Raw genomic sequence first — 18,441 nt, 5'->3', positions numbered from 1 at the left:
GAAAAGGCAAGTAGCCATGGATTGCTATACATTTTGGGGCTTTTGCACTGTTTAATTGAGTGTGCTATTTGTCCATAATTTTTCCACGTGGTGAATTACCAATCTTGGGTCGGCCATCAGTTTGTCTGCTTTCTGACTGGGAGGAAGGTAAAATAAGTGCAGCTATTTGCCATTTGTTACTTCCCACCTCCCCCCACGCGCCCCCCCCCACCCATCCTCCACACTATCTGTACAGCTCATTGCAGCCATTTCGAAAATGAGGCCTAAGAGCAGGTTGCCTACCTGTGCATGGGGTAGAAGGAGAAAAGGAAATTGACCCAAATATATGGAAAAACATAACTAAACTTGTAAAATAGAAGGAAATGCAGCCAAAATAGAAAAATCCTATCACAGCCACAGTCTAATAATGGTATTGATATTACTATTTAAAGTACCAGAGGAGAGATTTGTGAGAACAGTGAAAATATTACAGTTGTAATTAGAACATGCAAAGTTTGAGTTTGTCATTTGACCTTTAGAGTTCCAGATTTACTTTTCCTGAACTTTTTGAAGATGTATAGTCATAATTCTATTCTCTCTATTACATCTGGGGGAAGTTCTAAACATTGGTCTTTTTTGAAAGTCTGTAATTTTATCCAGACTAAAGAAGATCACATTTTACTGCAGCACTCTTGTTAATGATGATTAATCAGTTGAGTCAACTCAAGTATGCAGAGATCGCTGGTGGGTTGCTTTTTGAATTTGATATGGATGTGAAATTGATATAAACTAGAGTTGTAATTGCAAAGGTCAGAAATTTGTGATATCCTACTACTCTAGGAATTCCAAAATAGAACAAGCTCTACTGATGCTGTTTATTTGAGTAATGTCTGCTTCCTACCGAAGTATCACTGTCTTGTCTTGTACAAAATAGTCAAAAATATCAGAAGAATTTGAAACCTCTGATCTAAGTTTTCAGATGGCCCATTGGAACCACTCAAGTCTTACACGATTGAGTACATTTCAGAAGTTGTAGTCCATGTTAAAGGACTCTGTTTTTGATAGGTTATTATGATAGCACTTGACCATAAAGATTCCAAAATATATAGTGAATGTTACCAAAAGGCATTATTGACCAATTTCTGCTATCCTCACTTTTCCTCCGTCTTGTCAGCATCAGTCATTTCCAGTTCAGACATAGTGGGAGCTGGAGAGTGCTCAAGCTTAATCTATTCTGTTCTAAGAATGTACTTGAATCATAAACTCAGAACAGCACCTCTTTCTTGTGATAGTGTGACTATCCATACCAGCCTTTGTGTGGTAAGATTTTCAAATTTTGGGTGGTTTTATGCTGTGAAATTTTGCTCATTAGAATATGGATTGAGATTGCTCAAAATTAATTGCTGTTTTAACGCTAGCCGGCAGCAGAGAGATTTGCATCCCATCAGCCTGGGTTGAGATAAACGGAAAAGGTGAATTACCGAGCCTGCTAATCCATCCACACTCTATATGCAACCTTTTGGTCATTAGCTGCTGTCTTAATGATTCTTTCTCAACTTCAGACATTTTCTTGACAATTTCTTTTGATTGATCAGATAATGGCCATTCATCAGAAGTGGTTGTTTCTTCTTTGGAACATGGGGACAGGATTAAGTTAGTCAGCTCTTCAAGCCTTTTCTGGAATTCACTTAGATCATGGCTGATCTGTACCTCGACAACATTTGTTTATGCAACCTTTGCTAATAAATTAATCCTTTACATCCTGCTGTTATTATGATGAATTTGCACTGTACTCCATCCATTTTTCTTGCTAGCTTTTATATAGCAGAAACTATACAGGAAATTTGCACTATTATCACAAGATAATAATGGATGAGGAGGGTCATTGGACGCATCTAAATTAGTTGAAGATTCTACATTTGACTCTCCTCATTGCAGCATTCAGTTATTTCTTAAATGCTTCCATAGTTTTTACCTCCACTGCATTATCTGGAAGTTTATTCCACACGTTGATTACTCTGTCAAAAGATCAGCTACTCTGGGTTTCTCTTGTATTCCTCCCAATGACTGCTCAGGGCAGTATGGTTTGTTTATTCACCTTCTTGTCCAGAAAATGGTCTGTGATCTGGACACACATTGGAAGCATACAACAAAAATGGTGGAGATGGCAGATTGTCACCTGGTCCAGGTAGGATGCATCCGAGGTTTGCTGAAGCAAGTAAGGGTAGAAATTTCAGAGGTGCTTGCCATAATCTTTCAATCCTCCATATTTACAGGGGTGGTGCCAGAGGACTGGAGGAGTGCAAATATTCGGCCATTGTTCAAAAAAAGGAGAAGGATAAACCCAGGAGAAAATGAACAGCCACTTGGACAAGTATGGACTAATACAGGAGAGCCAGCGGGATTTGTTAAGGGCAAATTGTGTTTGACTAACTTGCTTGAGTTTTTTTGATAAGGTAACAGAGAGAGTGAATGGCTGCAACACAGTTGATAGTTGTGCATATGGACTTTAAAAAGGCATTTAATAAAGTACCACATACTAGGCTTGTTAGCCAAGTTGAAGCCTAAGGGATAAAAGGGGCAGTAGTGGCATGGATACAAAATTGGCTAAGGGATAGAAAATAGTTTTGTGTTGAATGCCTGTTTTTTGGACTGTAAGGTACAGTGATGTTGCCCAGAGTTCAGTACTAGCACCACTGCTGTTTTTGATCTACGTTAATGTCTAGGGGGAACAGGGCACAATTTCAAAATTTGTAGATGACATGAAACTTGGAAGTGTAGTAAACCGCGAGAAAGATAGTAAGAGACTTCATGAGGACAGAGACAGGCTGGTGGAATGGGCCGACATATGACAGATGAAAGTCAATGCAGCAAAGTATGAGGTAATACATTTTTGGTAGAAAGAATGAGTAGAGACAATACAAGCTAAATGGGACAATTGTAAAGGAGGTGCAAGAAGATAGAGATCTGAGGGTGTTTTTGCACAAAACTTTGAAGGTGGCAGGACAGGTTAATGAAGCAATGAATAAATGGAGGCCAGGAAGTTATGCTCAACCTATATAAATCACGAGTTTGGTTCCAACTAGAGTATTATGTCCAATTCTGAGCACCACATTTTAGGAAGGCTTTTGAGGGGTACAGACGAGATTTACTGGAATGTTTCCGGGAATGAGTGATTACAGTTATGTGGTTAGATTGGGGAATCTGGGGTTGTTCTCCTTAGAGCAGAGAAGGCTAAGAGAAGATTTGATAGCGGTGTTTAAAGTTATGAAGGATTTTAATAAAGTGAAACTCTTTCCAATGGCTGAAGGGTCAATACCAGAGGGCACAGATTTAAGGTGATTGACAAAAGATCCAGATGAGTCATGAGGATTGTTTTTTAACACAACGAGTGGTTAGGATTTGGAATGCACTACCTAAACGGATGGTAGAAACTGATTCAATAGTGGCTTTCAAAAAGAATTGCAGATATTTGGGGAAAGAGCCAAGGAGTGGGACGAACTGGATTTCCCTCAAAATAGCCGGCATAGACTCGCTAGGCTGAATGGGTCCCTGTGTTATACTGTTCTGTGATTCTATGGTTCCACGTGCAATCTGTTAATAATTGAGCACGACACATTTCAGGAACATATAAGCAACAGCAGTAAGCATTGCTCAGATTGCTTAGTACTGACCCTTTTTTTTGCACAAGAAACTAATGCTGAATTTTAGAAGGGTGGCTCGAGTTTTACTGTGTGGCTACATGATGCACAAAGTGAATGATAATCTTTGGCGTGGAAAGTGACATTAACAGTTGCTATGATGATTGGCAGATATTCTTAATTATCTGAAGCAGTCACTCTGTAGTGCAATTATCCCTTTGAGGACTGCAGAAGAACTCTACAACAGCAGCTTGCATTTATATTGCACATTCAACATAGAAAGACATCCCCAGTTGTTTCACAGAGGCGCAATCAGACAAATATTGATGCTGAGCCAAGTGTGGTATTGATCAAAGAGGGTTAAAGAAGATCTTAAAGTAGTTTGAAGGAGGTGGAAAGGTGGGCGGATTTAGGGAGGGAATTGCAAATCATGGTGCTGACGCAACAGAAGAAACTGCTAGCAATGCACAAGAGGAATGATGAGTAGTGGGAAGGTACATAGATAGAGAAGGGTTAGGGCATGGAAGACTTAAGGATGAGAGTTTTAAATTCGAGGCTTTGGAGAATAGGAGCCAATGTAAGTCAGTAAGTGATGACGGACTTGGACTTGGTATGGCCTAGAATAATGGCAGCGGACTTTTAGATAAGCTGGTACACCAGAATAATCATTTCAATAAGGCTAGGTTAGAGGATGTGATTGTGCAATTAGTATTTCTTGCTGTATTCGTAATCAGCATGATAAATGTAAGATGGGTATTTGTGAGTCGGAGAGTTATACAGCACAGAAACAGGTCCTTTGGCCTATCGTGTCTGTGCCGGCCATCAAGCACCTAAAGCCGACTGCACCTGGTTTTCCCAGGCGGTCTCCCATCCAGGTGTTGTAGTATAATACTGTTCAGGAGCATGTAGTACTCAATGTTGAAAGGGTTATATCTTCATGTGAGCATTCCAAATTCTCTGTGGACTGAATGAAGAAGCAGTACACTCAATTTAATAACGTTTCGATTAGGAGATTTACAAAAGGCATTGGTGTGGACATTTTTTTAGTACTTTTTTGTTAATGAGAGCTATAAATTGTGCATATTTATATCAGTGTTGGGGTAAATTGTACTTCAATCTATGTTAACTGCACAAAGTCTCACCATTAGGATTCCATTTAAAAAAAGTTAACAGCTACGTAGTATATGTTGTTACATTAGAGTGCTGATGATGAGAGAGGGGGACAATGTAAGGGAAAGTTTCACTAATATAAGCAGTTCATCAAGCTCCCCTCATAGCTCAATGGGAAAATGTACCATCTGGTATGGTCTGAGCCATAGCAATCAGGAAAGCCCTAGATCCGACTCTGTCTTCACAAAGGAGAGAGGAGAGGGATGATGCAGACATTGTAGTTAAAGAGGAAGAGTGTAAAATATTAGATACAATAAGCATGATGAGAGAGGAAGTACGAGAAGGTCTGACATCCTTGAAAGTGGATAAATCACCAGGGCCGGATGGATTGTATCCCAGGCTGTTAAAGGAAGCCAGGGAGGAAATAGTGGATGCTCTGAGGATCATTTTCAAATCCTCCCCAGATACAGGCGAGGTACCAGAGGATTGGAGGTCTGCGAACGTCGCACCATTATTTAAAAAGGGTGTGAGGGATGGGGCAGATAATTATAGGCCGGTCAGTCTGACCCCGGTGGTGGGCAAATTATTAGAATCAATTCTAAGAGATAGGATAAACTGTCACTTAGAAATGCACGGATCATTCAGGGATAGTCAGCATGGATTTCTTCAGGGAAAGTCTTGTCTTACCAACTTAATTGAATTTTTTGAGGAAGTAACAAGGAGGATTGATGAGGATAGTACAATGGATGTTTCTACATGGATTTTAGTAAGGCATTTGACAAGGTCCCACATGGCAGACTTCTCAGAAAAGTAAAAGCCCATGGGATTCAGGGGAATGTGGTGAGTTGGATCCAAAATTGGCTCAGTGACAGGAAACAAAGGGTAATGGTCGACAGATGTTTTTGTGAATGGAGGGCGGTTTCCAGTGACGTTCCACAGGGCTCAGTGTTGGGTCCCTTGCTGTTTGTGGTATATATTAATGATTTAGACTTAAATGTGCGAGGCATGATTGGGAAATTTGCAGATGAGACAAAAATTGGCCGTGCAGTTGATAGTGAAGAGGATAGTGTAGACTCCAGAATGATGTCAATGGTTTGGTTGAGTGGGCGTAAAAGTGGCAAATGGAATTCAATCCAGAGAAGTGTGAGGTAATGCATTTGGGGAGAGCAAACAAAACAAGGGAATACACGATAAACAGAAGGATATTGAGAGGGGTAGAGGAAGTGAGAGACATTGAAGTGCATTTCCCCAGGTGCCTGAAGATGGCAGGACAGGTAGATGGAGTGATGAAGAAGGCATATGGAATGCCAAGGTATAGAATACAAAAGCAGGGATGTAATGCTGGAACTGTATAAAACTCAGGTTAGGCCACAGCCGGAGTATTGCGTACAGTTCTGGTCCACCACATTACTTTTTTTTAATTCATTCATGAGATGTGGGCGTCACTGGCCAGGCCAGCATTTATTGCCCATGCCCAATTGCCCTTTGAGAAGGTGGTGGTGAGCTGCCTTCTTGAACCACTGCAGTCCATGTGGGGTAGGTATATCCACAGTGCTGTTAGGAAGGGAGTTCCAGGATTTTGACCCAGCGACAGTGAAGGAACTGCGATATAGTTCCAAGCCAGGATGGTGTGTGACTTGGAGGCGAACTTGCAGGTGGTGGTGTTCCCATGTATTTGCTGCCCTTGTCCTTCTAGTTGGTAGAGGTCGTGGGTTTGGAAGGTGCTGTCTAAGGAGCCTTGGTGCAATGCTGCAGTGCATCTTGTAGATGGTACACACTGCTGCCACTGTGCATTGGTGGTGGAGGGAGTGAATGTTTGTGGATGGGGTGCCAGTCAAGCGGGCTGCTTTGTCCTGGATGGTGTCGAGCTTCTTGAATGTTGTTGGAGCTGCACCCATCCAGGCAGATGTAGAGTATTCCATCACACTCCTGACTTGTGCCTTGTAGATGGCGGACAGGCTTTGGGGAGTCAGGAGGTGAGTTACTCGCCTCAGGATTCCTAGCCTCTGACCTGCTCTTATAGCCACAGTATTTATATGGCTACTCCAGTTCAGTTCCTGGTCAATGGTAGCCCCTAGGATGTTGATAGTGGGGGATTCAGCGATGCTAATGCCGTTGAATGTCAAGGAGAGATGGTTAGATTCTCTCTCGTTGGAGATGATCATTGCCTAGCACTTGTGTGGCGTGAATATTACTTGCCACTTATCAGCCCAAGCCTGGATATTGTCCAGGTCTTGCTGCATTTCTACACGGACTGCTTCAGAATCTGGGGAGTCACGAATGGTGCTGAACATTGTGCAATCATCAGCGAACATCCCCACTTCTGACCTTATGATTGAAGGAAGGTCATTGATGAAGCAGCTGAAGATGGTTGGGCCTCGGACACTACCCTGAGGAACTCCTGCAGTGATGTCCTGGAGCTCAGATGATTGACCTCCAACAACCACAACCATCTTCCTTTGCGCTAGGTATGACTCCAGCCAGTGGAGGGTTTTCCCCCTGATTCCCATTGTCCTCAGTTTTGCTAGGGCTCCCTGATGCCATACTCGGTCAAATGCTGCCTTGATGTCAAGGGCAGTCACTCTCACCTCACCTCTTGAGTTCAGCTCTTTTGTCCTTGTTTGAACCAAGGCTGTAATGAGGTCAGGAGCTGAGTGGCCCTGGCGGAACCTAAACTGAGCGTCACTGAGCAGGTTATTGCTAAGCAAGTGCTGCTTGATGGCACTGTTGATGACACCTTCCATCACTTTACTGATGATTGAGAGTAGGCTGATGGGGAGGGAATTGGCCGGGTTGGACTTGTCTTGCTTTTTGTGTACAGGAAATACCTGGGCAATTTTCCACATTGCAGGGTAGATGCCAGTGTTGTAACTGTACTATAACAGCTTGGCTAGGTGCGCGGCAAGTTCTGGAGCACAGGTCTTCAGTACTATTGCCGGAATATTGTCAGGGCCCATAGCCTTTGCAGTATCCAGTGCCTTCAGTCGTTTCTTGATATCACGCGGAGTGAATCGAATTGGCTGAAGTCTGGCATCCGTGATGCTGGGGACTTCAGGAGGAGGCCGAAATGGATCATCAACTCGGCACTTCTGGCTGAAGATTGTTGCAAATGCTTCAGCCTTATTTTTCGCACTGAGGTGCTGGGCTCCCCCATCATTGAGGATGGGGATATTTGTGGAGCCACCTCCTCCAATTCGTTGTTTAATTGTCCACCACCATTCACGGCTGGATGTGGCAGGACTGTAGAGCTCAGATCTGATCCATTGGTTATGGGATTGCTTAGCTCCGTCTATTGCATGCTGCTTACACAGTCTGGCATGCAAGTAGTCCTGTGTTGTAGCTTCTCCAGGTTGACACCTCATTTTGAGGTATGCCTGGTGCTGTTCCTGGCATGCCCTCCTGCGCTGTTCATTGAACCAGGGTTGGTCTCCTGGCTTGATGGTAATGGTAGAGTGGGGGATATGCCGGGCCATGAGGTTACAGATTGTGGTTGAGTACAATTCTGCTGCTTCTGATGGCCCACAGCGCCTCATGGATGCCCAGTTTTGCATTGCTAGATCTGTTCGAAATCTATCCCATTTAGCACAGTGATAGTGCCACTGACCACCTCCAGGCGCGTATCCATTGTCTCTCGAGATAAGGAGGCCCAAAAGAAGAAAAAAGAAAAGAAGTGCCACACAACACGATGGACGGTATCCTCAATGTGAAGGCGGGACTTCGTCTCCACAAGGACTGTGCGGTGGTCACTCCTACCAATACAGTCATGGACAGATGCATCTGTGGCAGGCAGGTTGGTGAGGACGAGGTCAAGTATGTTTTTCCCTCGTGTTGGTTCCCCCACCACCTGCCGCAGGCCCAGTCTGGCAGCTATGTCCTTTAGGACTCAGTCAACTCGGTCAGTAATGGTGCTACCGAGCCACTCTTGGTGATGGACATTGAAGTCCCCCACCCAGAGTACATTTTGTGCCCTTGCCACCTTCAGTGCTTCCTCCAAGTGGTGTTCAACTTGGAGGAGTACTGAGTCATCAGCTGAGGGAGGGCGGTAGGTGGTAATCAGTAGGAGGTTACCTTGCCCATGTTTGACCTGATGCCATGAGACTTCATGGGGTCCGGAGTCAATGTTTAGGACTCCCAGGGCAACTCCCTCCCTACTGTATACCACTGTGCCACCACCTCTAGTGGGTCTGTCCTGCCGGTGGGACAGGACATACCTGGTGATGGTAATGTCTGGGACATTGTCTGTAAGGTATGATTCCGTGAGTATGACTATGTCAGGCTGTTGCTTGACTAGTCTGTGGGACAGCTCTCCCAACTTTGGCACAAGCCCCCAGATGTTAGTAAGGAGGACTTTGCAGGGCCGACAGGGCTGGGTTTGCCGTTTTTGTTTTCGGTGCCTCGGTCAATGCCGGGTGGTCCGTCCGGTTTCATTCCTTTTTATTGACCTCGTAGCGGTTAGGTACAACTGAGTGGCTTGCTAGGCCATTTCAGAGGGCATGTAAGAGTTAACCACATTGCTGTGGGTCTGGAGTCACATGTAGGCCAGACCAGGTGAGGACAGCAGATTTCCTTCCTGAAAGGACATTAGTGAACCAGATGGGTTTTTACAACAATCGACAATGGTTTCATGGCCATCATTAGACTAGCTTTTAATTCCAGATTTATTAATTAAATTCAAATTCCATCTTCTGCTGTGGTGGAATTCGAACCCATGTCCCCAGAGAAATACCCTGGGTCACTAGTCCAGTACTGGATGGACATAATTGCTCTGGAGAGAGTACAGAAGAGATTTACAAGAATGTTGCCAGGGCTTGAAAATTGCAGCTGTGAGGAAAGATTGGATAGGCTAAGGTTGTTTTCCTTCGAGCAGAGGAGGCTGAGGGGTGACTTAATTGAGGTGTACAAAATTATGAGGGGCTTAGATAGAGTAGACGGGAAGGACCTGTTTTCCCTAGCGGAGAGGTCAATAACCAGGGTGCACGGTCGAAGGATTAGAAGGACATGAGGAAAAACTTTTTCACCCAGAGGGTGCTGAGTGTCTGGAATTCACTGCCTGGATTGTTGGTGGAGGCAGAAACCCTCAACTTATTTAAAAGGCGCCTGGACCTGCACCCGAGGTGTTGTAACCTGCAAGGCTACGGACCAGGTGCTGGAAGCTGGGATTTGAATGGGCAGCTAGTTTTTTCAGCCAGCACAGACATGATGGGCTGAATGGCCTCTTTCTGTGCTGTAACTTTTCTGTGGTTCTATGAATTGTGCTTAATTAGCTAATCTCAGTTGGGAGGCAACAATTGGTGTTATGACCAGCAAAGCAAGCAACCAACTAGAATTCCTCTTCCTGATTGGTGGATCACAACAACAACAACTTTCATTTATCACCTTTAAATGTTGTATAACGTCCAATGCACTTCACAAAAATGATATCGAACCAAATTTGACACCGATCCACATAAGGAGAATATGAGCAAAAGTTTGGAAAGAGGTAAGTTTTAAGGAGCACCTGAAAGGAGGAGAGAAAGTTAGAGCAGCAGAGAGGCTTAGGGTGGAAATTCCAGAGCTTTCGGGCCTTGGTAACTGAAGACACGGCCACCGTTGCTGGAGTAATTAAAATTGAGGGTGTGCAAGAGGCCAGAACTGGAGAAGCACAGAGAGCTCAAAGGCTTGCAGGGCTGGTAGAGGTTACAGATATAGGCAGGGATGAGACCATGAAGGAATTTGAAAACAAGGATGAGCTTTTTAAAATTGAGCTGTTACTGGACCATGAGTCAACGTAGAAGGGAGCACAGGGGGTGGTGGAAGAACGGAACTTTGCGAGAGTTAGGACACGGGCAGCAGAGTTTTGGATGAGCTTCAGTTTACATAGGGTGGAAGATGGGAGGCTGGCCAGGAGTACATTGGAATATCAAGTCCAGAGGTAGCAAAGACATGACTGAGGATTTCAGCAGCAGATGAGCTGAGGCGGGACAGAATTAAGCAATGTCATAGAGGTGGAAGTAAGCGGTCTTACTGATGGTGCAGATATGTGGTGAGAAGCTCAGCTCGATGTCAAATGCGACACCAGGGTTGCGAATGTCCAATCAGGCCAATTGCTAGGGAGAGAGAAGGATGGAGTCGGTTGCTAGGGAATGGAGTTTGTGGCAGGGAGCAAATACAGTGGCTTCAGTCTTCCCAATGTTTACTTGGAGGAAATTGCTGCTCATCCAGTACGGGATATCAAACAACCAGCATGACAAATGAGAGACTAGATGGGCTGAAAGAGATAGTGGTGAGGTACAGCTGAGTGTCATCAGCATACATGTGGACCCTGCTGTGTGTTTTTGATGATATCACCAAGAGGCAGCATGAGGATGAGTAATGGGATGGGGCCAAGGACAGGAAAAGAAGTTATTTGCAGGTGTTCTCTGGCTCTGTCTGGATTGATGAGAATGGAACCTGATGAGGGCAGATGTTCCCAGCTGGACGAAGCAAGGGAGGTTTTGGTGGAGAATGATTTTTCAACTGTGTTGAAGAATGCAGATCAGTTGAGAATGATGCTGAGATAATTTAGCATGGTCACAGTCACATAGGATGTCATTTATGACTTTGAAGACCGTTTCAATGCTGTGATGAGGCCAGAGCCCTGATTGGAGGGATTCAAACATGAAATTGTAGGAAAGAGAGGCACAGATTTGGAAGGCAACAACATGTTCATGCACTTTGAAAAGGAAAGGGAGGCTACAGATGGACAGTAATTTGCAAGGACAGAGGGATCAAGGGTGAGTTTTTTTGAGAAGAGATGTGATTATGGCAGATTTGAAGGGAAGGGGACAGTACCTGAGGGCACAGAAATATTAACATGGGGACTGGAAGGGAAGTTAGTTGTTAGTCTGGTGGGGATAGGATCTAGGGAATAGGAGGTGGGTCTCACAGCAACAACAACAACTTGCATTTTTATAGTGCCTTTAATGTAATAAAGCGTCCCAAGGTGCATCATTATAAAACAAAATATGACACTTAGCCCATAAGGAGCTATTAGGTCAGATGACCAAAAGCTTGGTCAAAGAGGTAGGTTTTCAGGAGTGTCTTAAAGGAGGAAAGTGAGATAGAGAGGTGAAGAGGTGTCGGGAAGGAATTCCAGAGCTTTGGTACTAGACAACTAAAGACGCAGCCACCAATGGTGGAGCAATTAAAGTCGGGGATGCCAGAAGCCAAAATTAGATGAGCACATGTATTTCACAGGGTTGTGGGACTGGAGGAAATTACAGAGATAGGGAGGAGCGAGGCCATGGAGAGATTTAAAAACAAGAATAAGAACATTAAAATCAAGGCATTGCTTGACCGGGAACTAATGTAGGTTAGCAAGCACAGGGCTGATAGGTAAACGGAACTCAGTGCGAGTAAATACATGGGCAGCAGAGTTTCTACCTCAAATTTATGGAGGGTAGAATGTGGGAGGCCTGCCAGGTGTGTATTGAAATAGTCAAGTCTAGAGGTAACAGAGGCATGAATGAGGGTATCAGCAGTTGATGAGCTGAGACAGGGACATAGTTTGGAGATCTCACGGAGATGGAAATAGCCGGTCTTGGTGCTAGCGTTTAATATGTGGTTGATAGCTCATCTCTGGGTCAAATATGACACCCAAAGCTATGAACAGACTTGTTTAGTAGACTGTTGCCAGTGTTATGACTAGGTGAGAAAGAGGTTTAGGGTTCCCTTTCAGCCTTCACCTGGTCTTACTGTCACAGGGTTTTATTTTTAAATACACTTTTTAGCTCCCTCTTGGTGAATCCTTGTTCACCGTTTTCCAATTATAAGGTAAAGAAATGAGCACAAACAGGCTTTCTTAGTTTTAAAGAAGAAAAGTGAAATTTTATTAAACTTAAACTGAAAACTCTAATTCGGTTAACGCCTACGGATAGACGCCACGCCCCACGATAGCATGCATATGCGATACACACATGCAAATAGAGGCAGAAAAGAGCAGAAGAAAAATAAAGTGAAAAGGTTTGAGGCAATATCTGAAGATTTTTTGTTACGGGTCTTCGAGCTCACTGTAGAGTCCTTGTTTGTAGGTGGATCTTGCTTCTTGTTGGGGCCCAGTATTATTCTTAACCTTGTTCACTGTAGGAGACTTTTCTCTCTTGGGATTCATGTGTCTTCAGTTGGTTTTTGGAGTTCCGTGAGAAAGAGATGGGAGCAGACAGCTTCAGTCCAGGAGCAAATAGCTTTCTGCCAGTTCAAACACTCTCTCTACAGTTTAATACTCCCCAAGTTGGCCAGCAGTGTGGTCATGTGACTGACTGGTTTGACCAGGTCTGTTCTGTATATTGTATTGGAGCAGGGGATAGCTCCTTTGTTCCAACACTGTCTGTTAATATGCAAAAATGTCTTTCCAGCCAAGGGCCTGGCAACCCCTTGTAACAGGCCTTCTCTTCTTCCCAGCAACAATTTGAAATTTAATGTCCATGTGGCGAAATTAGTATGCCTCATTTTTGGCAGGTGGGGGCCAGCATGACACCATAGAGAGGGATGGAGTCGGTGGCTAGGGACCAGAGTTTGGAGCAGAGACCGAAAACAGTGGCTTCAGTCTTCCTAATCTTCAATTGGAGGAAATTTCTGCTCATCCAGTACTGGATGTTGGACAAGCAGTCTGATAATTTGTGAACAGTGGAGAGAGGGGTTGGTGAGGTGGGGCTGGGTATTATCAGCATACATGTGAAAATTAATGCTGTACTTTCAGATGATGTTTAGATGCTGTTAGAGGCTTGAGTGGAGCATAAGTGCCAGCATGGACTAGTTGGGCTGAATGGCCTGTTTCTGTGCAGTATACCCTATGATGTTGCTGAAGGGGAGGATGTCGAAGAGAAGATGATGGACAAGATGAGCTTGGTGAGGGCATGATGGGAGATAGGAGAGAAACTAGAGCAAGATACGAGTTCAGGGCTGGAACAGGGAAGAAAGAGGAAATTTTACTCGGTGTACAAGGGAAGGAAGGAAAGTGGCAGAAGCAGCTGAATGGATGGTCTCAGTCTTTGTGACAAAGAAGTCCATGAGCTTCTTGCACTTGTTGAAGGTGAGGGTGGAGGAGGCAGGGATGAGGGGTTTACAAAGAGAAGAGAAGCTGGAGGTATTATCATTGCATTCCAGGATGATCCTGGAATAGTAAGCCATTTTGGCAGAAGAGAGCGGGATCTGGTTGTATTTTATGAGGTCCAGCCAGATCTGGCGATGAATCGTTAAACCAGTTGTCTACCATTGGTATGCAGTTCTCGGTCCCTTGGACTTGAAACAGAGATGAGCCATACCAGGAGGAGTGACCAAGGTAAGAGAGGGTAATGGCTTTAATGGGGATGAGGGCATCAAAGGTGGAGGTGAAGGTATGATTGAGCAGATTAGCAGCTGCAGAAATGCCAAGATGAATGGAGGGCCAAAGGCTAGGCAAATGTGCAGTTGTAAGTAATGTTTTTTTTCCCCCCATTGATGCCTGCTGGCAGTTGTTCATGTGGAACATAAGCAAGGGCAAGATTAGTCTCTTGTGGTGCTACCCATGATCATATGTCTTGATGGCACTCACTTTAATATTCTCACATGAAGAATAACCTTTTGAATGAAAAACCAGAGACCTTGTGGAATTGCATTTTGGATTACATAAGATATACGGCCCAACAAACCCATGCTGACATTTATGCTCCACTCAAGCCTCCTCCCATCTTCCCTTATCTAAATCTATCATTGTAACCCTCTATTCCCATCTCCCTCATATGCTTGTCCAGCTTCTCCTTCGACCATTCCCAGTGGTAGCGAAGATGAACTGGCGCTTTCAGAAAAAACAGACAAAAAATTGTATGGGGCAGTGAAAGGCGGGGAAGGAAAGAGTTCACCTGAAGGATGTTTCTCTGGACAGCAAATGAGTACTGTGCCTAATTCTACACATGAGATTAGTAACTGGATGATCTAGTTCAGCACAAGCTAGCATGTGAAATATTTTTATTCGTCCATTGTATCTGCACGTTGCTGGCTAGGCCAGTATTTATTGCCCATCCCATATTGTCCTTGAGAAGGTGGTGGTGAGCTACCTTGAACTGTTGCAGTCTGGGTGGTGTTGCACCCAAGTGCTGTTAGGAAGGGAGTTCCAGGAGTTTGACCCAGTGACAGTGAAATAAAAGCGATATAGTTCCAAGTCAGGATGGTGTGTAACTTGGAGGGGAACTTGCAGGTGGTACAAGTTTTGAATCTGGTTCCACTCTGCAGCATGGGTCTTTACAGGTTGCAGCAGGCTTTTAACTTTCATGTTCAAGTTCTGTAATGGGCCATTGTCATAAAGTTTTGCTGCTTGTTTAAGTCCCTCTGAATTTGTTTTTCACCTGTCCAAAGTGTTGGGACCACAAAGTCACAAGCCACTTCCAAGTCCCTCCTTATCTACCTTAACTTCTTTGTCAATTTTAACATTGTTGAGCATTCTATTCTTCTCTAATATCTGTCCTTTCACTATTGTGAAAACTCTTTAGAGGTGACTGTGACCTAAAGGCAACTGATTTTTAGGGTTTCAAATCCTATCATGATGCCAGGCATGGATTAGGATTGCTATTTGCCATTCCACTCGTTCCAAAACCCAGATCTCACTTTGGAGCAGTCCAGGGTCATTATTAGGAAAGAATTTTTGACAGGCAATGTTCAGCTGTGGTTTGCAGGATGACATCTTCTCGATCATAACAGGTGGAGTCTGGGAGTTGGTGTCAAAAGGAAGTACAAATACTGCAATCTTTCCACACCTTGTTGATGCTTGTCTTATGAGGCAACAGGAAGCGATTGTGGCTTTTATTGCCATGCCACAGCATTATAGGAGAGGCATCTGGGGTGTCCAAGCAAAATATTGGCTGGAACTGTCTATGTTTGAAGCCAGCTTCACATCATCATTGAAACTCAGTCACATACTTGCATGAGGGTGTTTTTCCTTTTAGGAACTGAGTGAGAAAACTACTAAAATATGAACTCTCACAGGGCTATCTAGCAGGATAGGACAGTGGAGAAAAGAGAGTGTTTAAAGGTGCAGTTCTGCAGTCATGAAAGAAAAAATTGTTGGCATTTCAATCACGAGGACCGACAATCCTAAGATTTTTAAACTGATAATCTACGTTAAAATGACCTGGGACCTGGAAACACAAACTCTAGTGGTGTCCAAGTTCTTCACCAGAGGCTTTCCTGCTGTGTTTTTGCAGTTTTCCTCGTTATAGAAATTGTTTTGACTCAAGAAGTCAAACCAGACCTCAAACTTAATTTTTATCTGAAAGGTGGGTTGCTTACTTATTTCTGATGAGCAAATTTAGTGTCTGACATATTTTGTTCATAGTATGCTACATATTAATGTATTGATATATATTTACAGGCATTTAAATCAGATAGGTTGCTGCCTTTTGTTGCATACAGAGTTTGCTAATAACTTTCCCTGAGTATCTGATCTCCTGGACATGTGTCTCATGCTGGTGTGTAAGCAAAATAATGAAATGTTCAAATTTAAGGCATAGCATACATCAGAGTTTGAACACAGACATGTTGGTAATTTCAGCAATGCAAGATGAGAAGTGAAGAAAGCTGGGGTTTCAGATTCATAAGGAGACTGTTTCAAGACAGTGGAAGGGTTCAAATAACATTTAAAATACAGATGTCATTGACGTCCAAAGTGTCTCATTTCAAAGTTGATGCAAAAAACTATTTTAAGATCAACAGACTTCCTTAGGTGTTGTTTTTGAAAGGGAGTACTTTTTCCCAACTAGTTTAGAAACAGTAGATGCTATTCTTTTAAATCAATGTTAAAACGTCCCATTCTGTACCCCTTTTCTTTTCAGTATAATTTTATAATTTGTATTTTTCAGGTGGGAAATGCAATTTTTCCGCTCCAACCATTTTTTGCCAAGTTGGTAATCTCTCTTGAATTGCTTAGAACCATAGAAAAATTACAGCACAGAAGGAGGCCATTCAGCCCATCGTGTCTGCGCCAGAGCTCACTGTGTCTGCTTGAGAGCCACCAAATGGAGATCAAGCACTTGTTTGCAAGCAGGTGTGAAAATTGGAGGGATTGTTGACACCAGTCACTCCTGCATATCACCCAACAAGCACCAGCCTGGCTCACTTCTTCAGACTATTCCCTCTCGGACAAGCTGTATTCCTGTTTGAACTCATAATCTAAGTTAACATTCCAGTCAGTACTGAGTGAGCGATGTATTGTCAGAATTGCTGTTTTATATAAGAGACATTAAAACTGAAGTCCCATCTTCCTAATCCATTGTTGCAAATCAATGTAAAGATCCATAGCCACTATTCCAAGGAGAACGGGATGTTCTGCTAGGTGTACTGGTCAACAATCTTCCTGCACCCAACATTTGCCAAAGAGATTGTGGTTTATCTCATTACTGTTTGTGGGATCTTTCAGTGTATAACATAGCTATTGCTTTGGCCCACAGAATAGCAGTTACTGCACTTCAGAGTTGTTCTCTGTATTTGAAATACTATAATGTATTTCTGAGAAACTTGATGAGGCGTGATATAAATGCAGATCTTTCTGCTCTTCAGCAAGCATTGACCATTCAACAACCAGTAGTGCTTACTTATTTTACATTAGATGGTATAAACAGCACAGCTACACACAGCTGTAACAAGAACACATTTTGACCTTAGTGGTTGCTGGCAGCGCGGGCAAACATCAAATACAAGAGGTGATTGGGTTCCCAGTGTTTTTGTTTTCCTTTCGGAAAACATTCAGCCTCTGTTTTCCAGGTCTTCTGACAAAGAACTTGCAATCCAGTAGGAGGTTGGGGTGGGGGTGGTGGAATGGTGACTAGTCAAATTGTGACTATTGCAAATTAGAATTGGAGATTTGTACTAGTTTACAAAATGCATTTCCGTTTTCAATCTTCTGTGAAGCAATTAAACATTGTTGCAGACTTGTTTAGTACAGGATACCACTGAAGTTGTGAAAGGATTCAGTTAAGATGCATTACTCTTTCATTAACTAAGAAAATATTAACTCAAAAACAAGCCAATGCTAAGAGGTTTGTGGTTGGTGCTGTATTTGACTGAATGCAGTTCACAGATTTGTAATGGTTCACATTGGAAGTACAGAGTAGATCATATTTGAGGAAATATTGCTGATTTTAATGGTTCCAGTGGGTTTGCACTTTTGTATTTGTTTGATATGCGGATGTAGTGCCAGAAGCAGCAGTTATCTGTTAGTATTACCAGTAGAGTTGTCTCTGCCATTATGTCTTGAGTTTGTACCCACTGCAGACAGATGCAAAGATGGCTTTTTCCCTCTGGCAGCTGCTCGCAGTCCTAAAGTAAGAATAGGCATTTCAGTTTATTTCCCTGTAGATGTGAACCTGCTGCAAAATTAGCCCTCCCAATCCACAGTTGACACAAAGAGAAGATTTAATAGTCTTATGCAACAGTTTATGCTCACCTTGATCAGACAGTTTTATAAATGATTCTCAACATTTTGTTATTATAAAATGACTGACAATTGGGGCAGTTGCCACAGTGCTGGTTGTTGCCTTTAGAAGATGTTGGAGAGAAAAAAACAAAGCAATGATTTGGACGAAGAAGAAAAACTAATAATTAAAGATTCAGCCTCCTTGTTTATTATTTAAATGTGTTGCAAAACCTATAAAATGGGAAAGCCTGTTCCCCACATGAATACTTGCCAACTGGATTCACTGAATAGCGATTAGGAACAAGAGTT

At 43.3% G+C, this 18,441-nt stretch overlaps 1 protein-coding gene across 6 annotated transcripts in view; it reads left to right on the top strand.

The window, feature by feature from the left end:
• pdss2 (prenyl (decaprenyl) diphosphate synthase, subunit 2) overlaps positions 1-18,441 on the top strand; it is a 275,636-nt gene that overhangs the window by 69,886 nt on the left and 187,309 nt on the right. Inside the window, exon 1 of one of the 6 annotated variants that reach the window (XM_068027086.1) lies at positions 2,319-2,353. The exons of the other annotated variants lie outside the window; for them this stretch is intronic. Coding sequence (XP_067883187.1) covers positions 2,334-2,353 — 20 coding nt within the window. The 5' untranslated portion in view covers positions 2,319-2,333. Of the gene's footprint in view, positions 1-2,318; positions 2,354-18,441 lie in introns of those variants that run through there. 6 annotated transcript variants of the gene reach the window in all.

The sequence above is a fragment of the Heterodontus francisci genome, chromosome 3 (genome assembly GCF_036365525.1).
Source record: "Heterodontus francisci isolate sHetFra1 chromosome 3, sHetFra1.hap1, whole genome shotgun sequence".
In the NCBI taxonomy this organism is placed as follows: Eukaryota; Metazoa; Chordata; class Chondrichthyes; order Heterodontiformes; family Heterodontidae; genus Heterodontus; species Heterodontus francisci.
Note: the sequence above shows the minus strand (reverse complement) of the source record. Positions and strands in the feature narration are given on the sequence as shown.